The sequence below is a fragment of the Bufo bufo genome, chromosome 1 (genome assembly GCF_905171765.1).
Source record: "Bufo bufo chromosome 1, aBufBuf1.1, whole genome shotgun sequence".
NCBI lineage: Eukaryota > Metazoa > Chordata > Amphibia > Anura > Bufonidae > Bufo > Bufo bufo.
In genome coordinates this window covers 87,373,710-87,386,444 of record NC_053389.1, presented here as the reverse complement: position 1 = coordinate 87,386,444, position 12,735 = coordinate 87,373,710, and the positions used below count along the sequence as shown (strand labels likewise).

Genomic DNA, 12,735 nt, shown 5'->3' with positions numbered 1-12,735 from the left:
AGATAGGACATGTTCTATCTTTTTGCGGAACGGAAGTACAGGACGAAACCCAGCGGAAGCACTCCGTAGTGCTTCCGTAGGGTTCCGTTCCGTGCTTCCGTTCCGCACCATTCCGCATCTCTGGCATTGAAGTGAATGGGTCCGCATCCGTGATGCGGAATGCACACGGAGCGGTGCATGTGTATTGCGGATCGTGTGCAATAAGCGTTAGGCTGCTTTTTTTGATGGCTGATGTGAAAATCCACTTTATTCAATAATTCTGCAGAATGCAAATATGCTATTTGAAGCCAAGGAGGCTGGTTCTTTTGAACTCAAAGTCATGCTCGCTGCGCCCTTTTCCCGCCTTCTGCTTCTTGATGGACGTATATGACTTGTGGCACATCATCTCCTCCTTTTTCAAAGTTTTCCACATGAGTGCAATGTCTTCTCCATGGTGCCTATGTAGTATATATTGGTTTTCAGAGCCTGGCTTCACCGCTTCTGTGCATATGCACCAGACAAGGGATGCAGTGCATAAAAATGAAGAGATGACGTGCCACAAGTGATACATGTCCATCAAGAGGCAGGAGGTGGGAAGAGGGTGCAGTGAGAATGACTTGAGGTTTAAAAGAACCAGACTCCTTGACTTCACAAAGCGTATTTACATTCCGCAAGTGTTGAATAAAGTGGATTTTCACATCAACCATAAAACAAGCAGCATCAGAAACTGCATGAGAGAAAGAATAAGGTAATGGACAAAGTGAAAAGATGGACATCAGGATGTCAGGTTCCCTTTTAAAGATTATTCATTGTGTATAACAGAAAAAACAATTCCTTTGTTGTTTTTTAGGTTTAGTTTTTATAGTTCATATTTTGTGTTTTGATCAAAATATATTGGCTAAGTGTATCAGATTTTGTCATATCAGAGTGAGGACTTTGTTCATATAATGCTTACATCTACTTTACTAAGTGCATTATTATCTTATTTCTGTGATTTTCTTCAATAATATGGCCAGGGACATCTGCACATTTATATATCATACCGTGCAGAATGTTTTTATCTGTTTTTATTGTGATTTTTTGTTTATGTAGCATATGCTTGATGGAGTGGCACCTTCAAGTGTGAATGAGCTCCTATTTTATCTTTGGAATAGCATTCCTTTGCACTTTTTCCCTTCCTATCTCATAGACCGCCTTGATTAGGTGGTACATATAGGTGTGCTTGCTCCTCCTCCCAATGGTTGCTTGATGCACATGGAGGTGACTAGGAGCAGCACACCATATGTGCAGGGTCTGCGCCAGGGGCGTAGCTATAGGGGGTGCAGAGGTAGCAGTCGCTACCGGGCCCAGGAGCCTGAGGGGGCCCAAATAACCTTGCGCCACATAAGAAGACACCGGTATTATAGAAAGTGCATGTTGTGCAAGTTACACCTCGGCTGGTGGGAAGGGGTAAGGTCAAGGTGCCGTTTAAATTTTTGCCTCAGGCAGCATGAAGTCTATGTGCTTCTCTGGCCACAAAGCACTGAGGGAGGGGGGGCCCGAGCAGAACCCTTGCACCAGGGCCCATGAGCTTTTAGCTACGCCCCTGGTCTGCGCTCCTGAACATAGAAGCCCAATGGCTTAGGTAGGTTTAGCGTAGGACCCGCCTGACCTGAGACCACCTTGGCGCTTGGTAGGCGGGCTCAGATGTGTTTTGATCAAAATATATTGGCTAAGTGTCTCAGATTTTATCATATCAAAGTGAGAACTTTGTCCATATATAATGCTTACATCTACTTTACTAAGTGCATTATTACCTTATTTCTGTGATTTTCTGCACTGCAGTATAACTGACCCTGCCAACTTGTATTGGCGCCATCTACTTGTCTTGCCCCACCTTCTATCAATATAGACCAACCTACAACATTGGGGCCTATTTAAAGTTTTTCATCCAGGGCTATTTTAAGTTCCCTGTCAGCCCCTGAACCTTAGTAAATATGTATATACTATATATGACAAGCAAAGTAATAAAACATTTCTAAAAATAATTACATATACATATTTATGTCTTGAGAGCCATGTCAAGTGCAATAATCATGGGAATTACAAATGTAATGCTCTGTCATTTAAAGGTTTTAATTCTGGAGAAGGCTTTTGAACTTTGAATTGTGTGAAATTTATAGTTTAATACCTATAACACATGTAGTATTATTACTTTCTTTTAGTGTGATGATAAGTGTTTAAAGGCTTATGTTCATATGGGAAAAGCTCACCTTGGTCTGAAGAACTATGAGGAGGTAAGCCCAGCATACAGTATGTAAGTCATAGCTTTTATTTTGGCAAAACCAATGAAATGAGAAAGACTTGCCAGTTAAAAATATTTAACATTTTTAGCAAATAAATCTAATTCATTGTATGAGGCAAAGTTATGCACATTTTACTTAAAGAGGTTGTGTAATGACAGGTAGGGAACAGTGCAGCCCTGAACTGAACTCTACCTGCACCACTGTCCAGGGGTGATGCTAGGTTAATACATTGGGGGCCTGGGCCCTGATGTTTTGTGACAGGCCCTGAATGTACTGCCTGCCAGATAGATACAATTGTATTGCCATCCTCAGGACTGCAATACAATTGACTCTAATGCCCTGCAAGAACTGAAGGAGCTGTGATGACATCACAGTCCATGTGATCAGTTCTTAATGCAGTAGCTTAAAAGGACCTGCGATGATGTCACCATCATGTGACCAGTGCAGGAGAGGATAGCACAGCAGTGAAGAGAATTCCTGGGAAGAAGCTGTGGTGAGATCTGCTACATGAGGAGAGGTAAGTGAAGGGAGAGGCAGAGCAATGCTGGGAGTTGTAGTTATTTAACTGGGACTGTATGTTAGGGCTCAAGGGAGGCAAGTTATTTACTGAAAGTTGAGGGGGTGATGTTATTTACATAGGAATGCTTGTTGGGGGTGGCTGGGGCACGGTGATGTTATTTACATGGGACTATATGTTGAAGACAGCTGTGAGAGGGAGTGATCTTATTTACATGGGACTGCATGTTGGAGGTGGCTGGGGAGGGGGTGATTTTATTTACATGGGACTGTATGTTGAAGGTGTGTGGTGGAGTGATGTTATTTACATGGGACAGAATATTAAGGGGGTGATGGGACTGTATGTTGATAGTGGATGGGGAGGGGTGATGTTCTTTACATGGGACTATATGTTGAAGGTGGCTGGGGAGGGGGTGATGTTCTTTACACGGGACTGTATGTTGAAGGCGGCTGGGGAGGAGGTGATGTTATTTATGTGGGACTGTATATTGGAGGGGGCAGGAGAGATGGTGTGATGTTATTTACATAGGACTGTATATTGGAGGGGGCTGGAGAGATGGTGTGATGGTATTTACATAGGACTCTATGGCGGAGGGAGGGAAATAATGTTATTTACATGGGACTGTATGGTGGAGGGGCTGAGGAATTATAAATTCTGAGGACACTAAACTGAGGATTATAAATACTGGAGGCACTTCAGGGCGAGCATTATAACAGTAGGGGGCATTATAAATACTGGGGGCACTGGGGGGCATGGTCGACTTAGAGAATTGGGCCATATGCATTGGGGCTTGGGCCCGAGATCTTTTGGGACCCTAGCAACGCCCCTGCCACTGTCCCTACCTACTTTTATGATTGGTACTAAGGAACGGCCCACAACTTAGTGACAGTCCCTGACTTAACTGAGTGTAGGGGCCTAAACCTAATGGGGCAAAGAGAGTAGTTAGATAGAAAAAGGTCAAAACCAGGACTGGATCAGAATCCAAAAGCTAGTCGAATACACAATAGAGTGAAACCATGAAAAAAATGTCAGAGACAAAATAAGCAGGAAAATACGAGGCCACAAACTAGCAGAGCCTAATACCAAACAGTGTACAATATCAAGCAAGGTCAAATAACAAGCAGAGTCAAATACCAGGAGGTCACATCAGTGGCAAAATCAGAACAAAGTGGCAAAGTCAGGGAAAAGGCAAAATGTCAGCGATCCACAGTAACAAACACAAAACTAGCTAGTGATGCAGGAATACCAATCACAGGCAACTGTGGCCAGCAGCTGTCTGTTTAAATAGCCCACCCTCACAAAGCATGTGACTCCAGGGCAGAGCCTGATTCGCCCCCCGTGCTTGCTTCCTGATAGGTTGACCAGTCCCACTGTCAGCAGGCTGGCTTCCACAGCAACAGAGCAATGCCAGTGGTGCCGCCATAGTGCGGCCGGACTCGTTGTGGAAGTGCAGGCATGTAAGTATGTTACAGGTTGTCTCATCTTGACATTACTAAGGCAAGATGATATATAGTCTCAAACACTAGCGAGCCAGGAAACAAAAAGCTATGCTGTTTCCGTAGTTCTCATGCAACACAATGTGAGCTACTGAAATAAGTGAGTCCCTGCGTGCTCTGCTGTTTCCTGGCCGGCTGGTGGACAGGACTGTGTCTCACGTCGCCTTAGGAATGAAGATATGAGACAAACTCTTTAATATATTTTGAGCATAATGTCCTTTGGTTTGTAAGATCTGTGCATCTAATAGTTGAATTGGAGGATTGTCTGCTGCCATAGGATGCAAATCTGTCCTGGCTGTAAGCTTGTGTGATCATTAGTGTTGAGCGAATTGAAGCCAAGTGAATTGACTTTGATCTGAATTTCAGGAAAAATGTGGTTCACCGTGAAGCTGAATTTCCTTGAACTTTGTGGTAACGAATATATTTTTCCTGAAATGGTGTTTAAAAAAATTAAGAAAATACCTCATACATTTGCGCGCGAAGATGCCATCACTGCCATCTTAATTGCAGAAACCATGCAAAATCTCGCGTGGGTTGACGTCACCATGCCCAGCCAGCATAGTAATGTGATGACGTCATCACGTCACCGTGTGAGGTTTTGAATAGTGTCTTAAATCAAGATGGTTCATCGGCCTCTATGCAAGCAAATGGATAAGGTAATTATTTATTTTACCCTGATTAACCCCTGAAAAGCCAAAATTGTAGCCTCAGATGCCACGATCAGCGATGAACGCGGCATCTGAGAGGTTCAATGATGATGGGTGGCACGATCGCCATTCCCCGTCATTGAGCCTGCTACATACAACGGGATGTGCTTTGTGATGAAGTAATTTGTCACAAATTAAATTTCTTTGTAAAATTTCACGAGGCATGATCTAGTGATCATCACAGGACCAGGACATTTACCTGAAGGTTAATACTGAAGGCTTCTATTCAATGCATGCCATTAGGGATCATAAAAACTACCAGAAAATTACACAAAACATATAAAAAAAAACTGTATAACTTGCTAATTTCATTTTACTTAGTTGCACTGAGCAGCAGATTTGTGACTCAGGCAGAATGCTAAATTGCTAATGATAGGACCCTGCAGGCTGTCAGCAGTCCCCCAGCAAAAAATATATATAAAAAGCCAGAGTATGAATTTGAAGAATAATCAGACTCCTCGGCTTCCGATGTTGAGTTGTGCTTTAGAAAAGGAGACAGAGCTGCATCACTCAGTGTCGGGACTCTAAACTGTTTATACGGCTTCTGCAGATATCACATATTAAAATAATAGTAAAATAAAAACCTGACGATTTTGCACAATGTTGAATGCTTTTCTACAGATGAATATGCAGTGGTGGAAGTCTTAAATGAAGCTGTAATACTTTATACAGTCAGGTCCATAAATATTGGGACATCAACACAATTCTAACATTTTTGGCTCTATACACCACCACAATAGATTTAAAATTAAATGAACAAGATGTGCTTTAACTGCAGACTGTCAGCTTTAATTTGAGGGTATTTACATCCAAATCAGGTGAACGGTGTAGGAATTACAACAGTTTGCATCTGTGCCTTCCACTTGTTAAGGGACCAAAAGTAATGGAACATAATAATAATCATAAATCAAACTTTCACTTTTTAATACTTGGTTGCAAATCCTTTGCAGTCAATTACAGACTGAAGTCTGGAACGCATAGCCATCACCAGACGCTGGGTTTCATCCCTGGTGATGCTCTGCCAGGCCTCTACTGCAACTGTCTTCAGTTCCTGCTTGTTCTTGGGGCATTTTCCCTTCAGTTTTGTCTTCAGCAAGTGAAATGCATGCTCAATCGGATTCAGGTCAGGTGATTGACTTGGCCATTGCATAACATTCCACTTCTTTCCCTTAAAAAACTCTTTGGTTGCTTTTGCAGTATGCTTTGGGTCATTGTCCCTGATTTCACTAATAAAGAGAAATTGTTGCAATCGTCTATAGAGAAATATCAATTTTATCTTAGAGAGCGGAAACACCGGCAATTCACCAAGGATCTTGCCAAATTTAAAGAAAATAAAGAGTATTCCGTTCTCAAAGATAAAGTCACGGTCAGGGAGGTGGCCTCCGATTTATCCACTACGGAGACTGACCACTCTGATAGTGAACGTGAGCAAACTAGCTCAGTATCCAGAAGGAAGACTCAATCTAGGAGGGGCGGGGGACGTGGAGGCAGGGGAAGGGGTTTACCCCAGGGTTTTTTAGATCAGGCTATCCCCTATCCATTGAGAAACAGGTCTCGGACACGGGACCAGCAGGCCCCCAGGTAATCAATTTGTCTCAGAGAACATTAAATAACATTGAGATGGCTGTCCTTAGCAAGGGCCTATCTTTTGTCCCCACCCGCCGGTTTGACGCCTTTACCTGGACAAAGGATTTAAATTTATTCATAAGGAAACTCAGGTGGCGTAAGTTTTTTAGACATAAGGATGAACGGCAGTGTCTGGAACTGGGTATTCCCTTGGATATACTATCTGATGTCAGATTGCTGTACAGTTTGGAGGAAACAGTTGGAGATTCATCTGGTCTGGGCCCTTTTACGACCCTTAAGAATAAAAGTACCAGAATGCCTCCTTCAAGCGATATATCATTCCTGGATATCTTTCTCCAACTGGTGACAGCAGATCTGAAACAAATCACATCTCTCCCCTCCTGCAATAATTGCACTAGGGAAGAATGGGAAGCCATCTCCTCACTTAAAAATGATTCCACGATCACCGTCAAGCCCTCAGATAAAGGGGGCAACACAGTGATCCTGGACATGGCTGACTATAAGGGTATGTGTGAACAGATCCTCCGTGACAAAAAAAGTTATGAGGTCTTGTCATATAATCCAACAGACTCGTATTTAGCTGAACTTTTGGATATCTTACAGGATGCCAAAATCAAGAAACTAATCTCCGCAGAGGAATTGGACTTTTTATATCCCAAACACCCGGTGATCGCCACCTTCTATAGCCTACCGAAGGTGCATAAGGGGACAACTCCCCTCAAAGGTAGGCCAATTGTCTCGGGTGTTGGCTGTATCAGCCAGAATTTGGGTATTTACATCGACAAAGTCCTTATGCCCTTCGTGGTGTCCCTGCCATCTTATGTCAGGGACACCATGGACCTGCTTAAGAGACTGGATGGGGTAAGCATCGAACCACAGGCCATTTTGGGTAGTATCGATGTCGAGGCCTTGTACTCTTCTATCCCTCACACAGTTGGTCTCAAGGCAGTGGGACACTATCTTAGTATGAGGGGCTGCCAATTCTCTCAGCATAACATCTTTGTCCTGAGGCTCCTCGAGTATCTGTTGACGCACAATTTCTTCTTTTTTGGCCCGAGACTCTACCACCAGCTCAGGGGCACGGCGATGGGTTGTTCCTGTGCGCCGGCGTACGCTAACTTGCTCCTGGGCTGGTGGGAGTCTACCTATGTTTTCTCTGAGGAGATGTCGTCGAGTACCGGGCCCATAGGTCTGTGGGCCCGTTACATCGACGACGTCTTCCTCATTTGGAACGATTCAAAGTCATCCTTCTCTGACTTTGTCGCCAAATTAAATTGTAATGACATAGGTCTGAGGTTCACGCACGAATCTGATCCAGTGAGCCTCCCTTTCCTGGATGTCTCTATATCCATGAAAGGCAGTGATGAGCTTTCTACAACCATCTTTAGAAAGCCCACCTCTACCAATTCAGTCCTCCATTGGAGCAGTAGCCACCCTACCCCCTTAAAAAGGGGTATTCCATGTGGCCAATATCTACGCCTTAGGCGTAACTGCTCCGAGGGATCTGAATTTAAAAAGAGGGCCAATGACCTAAGGACCAGGTTTCTTAATAGGGGGTACCCTGATGATGTACTTAAACAGGCCTACCACAGGGCGACCGGTACGGCCCGTTCGGATCTCCTGGTGCCTAGGGTGAGACCGCCCCAGGACCAGAAGATCCGACTTCTGGGTACTTTTGATGGCTGTGCTGACAAGATAAGAGGGATCCTCGGTAAGCATTGGCCCATCTTGATGATGGACCCCGATATTAAAGAAGCTGTACATGACTACCCTCAAATTACATTTAGAAGGGGCAGCAACTTGAAGGATCTCCTTGTTCACAGCCATTTTGCACCTGTTCCTAGGCAGGGCACATGGCTTGACCGTAGGCCAATAGGCTGCTTCAGGTGTAGTGGCTGTGTAGCCTGTGGGCTCATTCAACCAGGCAAAACCTTTTACAGCTCCAATTTGTTAAAAACATTCCCCATCAGAGATTTTATCAATTGCAAGACACAGTGCGTCATTTATAAGATCACCTGCACCTGCGGTTTGGAATACGTGGGAAAAACAAAACGTGAGCTGCGTAGACGCCTTGGTGAGCATCTTGGCGATATTGCCAATAACAGGGACACAGCAGTGTCGAGGCATGTACACGATCACCACCAGGGGAATCCAAATTGCCTCAAGGCAATAGGAATTGAGCAAGTTGTTCGTGGTGGAGACTGGGACCGCACGCTACTCCAGAAGGAATCCCGCTGGATCTTTACGCTGGGCACAGTCTCACCCACGGGGCTTAATGAACAGCTCAATTTCGGCTGTTTCATATAGCCCAATGATCGATCACCCACTGAATATCTCTAGGGTGCCCTCCATTGCCCCCATACATATTCATAGTTACATTTTTGTATTTAAGTATATACCATTTCCCTCCCCCTCCCCCCTTCCTCGTTTACCTGTCCCTTCCTCCTATTTTACCATCTCCCCTTATGCCCCTCTTACATGTGTCCATATACTGCCAATATAGTCTGGATTCATATATTACTTTATCTTTTTGCCATCTAATACCATGTTCATATTGAGCGCAGCAACATATCCGGAGCTGTGCGGCCCGACGATGCCTGGGAATAGCGTCCCGTTGGCTTGGCAACCGTCGCGTCATCTCGCGTGTATTTGCGAGATGGGACGCGATGACGTTATCTTTGTCATTCACGTCCACCTTCCTGCCCTCCTCTCTCTGTGCGCTGTACCGCTCCGCGCATGCATATCTGGATTGTGGTGTTTCTTGTCTCTGTGCAGAGCGCACCTTTGTCAGTGCACCCAGCACAGGTTCAGCCCAAGCTCCCATGTTTCCCCTGATGAGCTTGTTACTCATCCCTCCCCAGCGAAACATGCATGTAGGGACTAGGTAAGCAAGGGCTTTTCTAGGGCGCATAAATTCCAGGGTGAGGTTCCTGTAGGTGACTGGTGGCGGGTAACCGTCATCCGGTCACATAGGCGAGTGTAGGCTCTAGGGCCAGCCAGTTCTACAAACCACCCTGCGTTACGTAATTGCCGTCAACAACGGTGTGAAAATCGGCCGGTCAATTGCTGATCCTGGAGTACCCCATCTGAGCGGTAGGACCAACCGGTTATTATCCTGGTGCCGCCGAGCATCTTACATTATTGTATATTTGGTTTTGGCACTATCTGCATCTGTTTGGTAAACCGCCGTGGTGCTCCGCTTTTGTATATTTATATAAATTGTTGATATCTCTTATCTTGGGACCTATTTTTCTAAATATCTTTATTAAACGTTAAGTTTTATTCTGACCACTTACCATACAATTCTTCTGTTTGACTCAGGTGGTCACCCTTATTATCTAAATTGTCAGATCATTGTCCATCTGCACTGTGAAGCGCCGTCCAATGAGTTCTAAAGCATTTGGCTGAATATGAGCAGATAATATTGCCCAAAACACTTCAGAATTCATCCTGCTGCTTTTGTCAGCAGTCACATCATCAATAAATACAAGAGAACCAGTTCCATTGGCAGCCATACATGCCCACGCCATGACACTACCACCACCATGCTTCACTGATGAGGTGGTATGCTTAGGATCATGAGCAGTTTCTTTCCTTCTCCATACTCTTCTCTTCCCATCACTCTGGTACAAGTTGATCTTGGTCTCATCTGTCCATAGGATGTTGTTCCAGAACTGTGAAGGCTTTTTTAGATGTCGTTTGGCAAACTCTAATCTGACCTGTTTTTGAGGCTCACCAATAGTTTACATCTTGTGGTGAACCCTCTGTATTCACTCTGGTGAAGTCTTCTCTTGATTGTTGACTTTGACACACATACACTTACCTCCTGGAGAGTGTTCTTGATCTGGCCAACTGTTGTGAAGGGTGTTTTCTTCACCAGGGAAAGAGTTCTTCGTCATCCACCACAATTGTTTTCCGAGTTCTTCCGGGTCTTTTGGTGTTGCTGAGCTCACTGGTGCGTTCCTTCTTTTTAAAAATGTTCCAAACAGTTGTTTTGGCCACGCCTAATGTTTTTGCTATCTCTTTGATGGGTTTGTTTTGTTTTTTCAGCCTAATGATGGCTTGCTACACTGATAGTGACAGCGCTTTGGATATCATCTTGACAGTTGATAGCAACAGATTACAAATGCAAATAGCACACTTGAAATGAACTCTGGACCTTTTATCTGCTCATTGTAATTGGGATAATGAGGAAATAACACAGACCTGGCCATGGAACAGCTGAGAAGCCAGTTGTCCCATTATTTTTGGTTTCTTAACAAGTGGGAGGCACATATGCAAACTGTTGTAATTCCTACACCGTTCACCTGATTTGGATGTAAATACCCTCAAATTAAAGCTGACAGTCGGCAGTTAAAGCACATCTTGTTCGTGTCATTTCAAATCCATTGTGGGTGTGTATAGAGCCAAAACTATTAAAATTGTGTTGATGTTCCAATATTTATGGACCTGACTGTATATATGTTCAGGTGCAAGTAATGTTAAGTCAATTTGGTTCTTAACAACTCTTTATTTTCTGCAGGCAAGACAATGTTATAAGAAGATTACAGATATAGACATTACCAAAGAGAAGCTTGTGAAAGGTAAGTGACTTCCAAGATACCTTTTTAGCAGTAATAAATAATTTGAGTTCATGCTGACCACACACCTTCAATAGCCAGTTGCTGAATGTTTATTCATCCGACAGTTATTCCTTCTCCTCCCAACACATTTCATTTGGACGAGGGGTCTAAGACACTTGCAGACACCTCTGGTGTTAGCTTATCTCCTCTAAAAGGGTTTGTCTGTGATTACATAGTTTTTAACAAGTAGTGGCAGCTTGCCTCCCCTACTGAAATGATCATTCTTATCTGCTCCCTGTAGCTCCTAAGTCTCCATCTTCCAGTCTGGGTGATAGGCATAGGCATGGTCACGGGATCCTCTTCATCCAACTACTGGATTCAGCAGTGACATGTCTCTTGTGGACACATCGCAGTCGATGCCAGCGAAGGATCAGGTGACCATGAACATATCAGGGAGGAAGAAAAAAAAAACCCGGACCAGAAGTGGGAGAACTGGAGCAACAGGGAGCAGGAAAGCATAATTCAGTAGGGGAGGCAAGCTGCCGCCATCTGTTAGAAACTATGTATTCCCGGACAACCCTCTTAAAAGAGTTATCCTTTTAAAAAAAAAAAATATTCTAACTTCCAGACATTTGGATGTGTCAAGAAATTCATACTTACCTGGTCCCTGCTGCTCGGTTTCCATTCCTGAGCTGTTTTCATTGACTTCTGGTCCCAATTAGTGTGCTCTGGCTGAACACATCGGGTGCTCTACAGAGCACCTGAGTACAATGGAAGTTAATGGGAGAACCCGAGCATTAAACCAGGCACCAACTGCTCTAAAGAGGAGAGGGTGTCTGGTTCATAGGAAAAGGTCAGAAATTGATGGAAACACCACCGAAATGGTCCGGGAACAGCATGGGGAGGATGACTGGATGCATCTTGGATTCCCAGATTGCTGCTGTCCGAGTAGTATACCACTTTTACAGACTGACAACAATACGCACAAAACCGAAGAAAAAAATTGATTTTAGAGGAAAAATTGTTAGGAAACATTCTTTCCTGTATATTTACTTGTATATAAAGTGAAAGTGCTGCCAGAAATTACAAGGAAGAGGCACTCTGATGCAACCTGTATATCACATAAAGGAGGGCCTCATTCACATTGTGGTACAATTGTTCATGTAGTGGGACTCCTACACTCATAAAGCCTATGCATTAAGTGAAAGCACTGCCAAAAACAAGGAAGCGGCACTCCAATACACCCTTTGTTACACATAAAGGAGGGCATCATACACACCTTTGAAAAATTATGATTGATGGCCTGCTGGTGACCCTCAAAAACATTTGGAGCAAGGGCCTGCTGATCTGACCATCTAAAACATTATGGGCGAGGGTCTGCTGCCGCTTTGGTGACTCTAGATAAACTGTGGCTGATCGCACGTCCCCGTGACGGCGACGATCCATTCGGATGTCTGGCCTATCAACTTTTGATGTTATTGTCAGCGCAAACCATGGTGACTACGGGTAACAGGGAATCAGGGTTAGATTCCAGAGAAGGAGCCTGAGAAACGGCTACGGCTACCACATCCAAGCAAGGCATCATGCGCGCAAATTACCTAT

At 44.2% G+C, this 12,735-nt stretch overlaps 1 protein-coding gene across 1 annotated transcript in view; it reads left to right on the top strand.

Annotated features, from left to right (window-relative positions):
• Window positions 1-12,735, top strand: part of TTC12 (tetratricopeptide repeat domain 12) — a 175,848-nt gene that overhangs the window by 65,406 nt on the left and 97,707 nt on the right. The window contains exons 8-9 of the mRNA XM_040426869.1: window positions 2,184-2,255; window positions 11,094-11,154. Coding sequence (XP_040282803.1) covers window positions 2,184-2,255; window positions 11,094-11,154 — 133 coding nt within the window. The remainder of the gene's footprint in view (window positions 1-2,183; window positions 2,256-11,093; window positions 11,155-12,735) is intronic.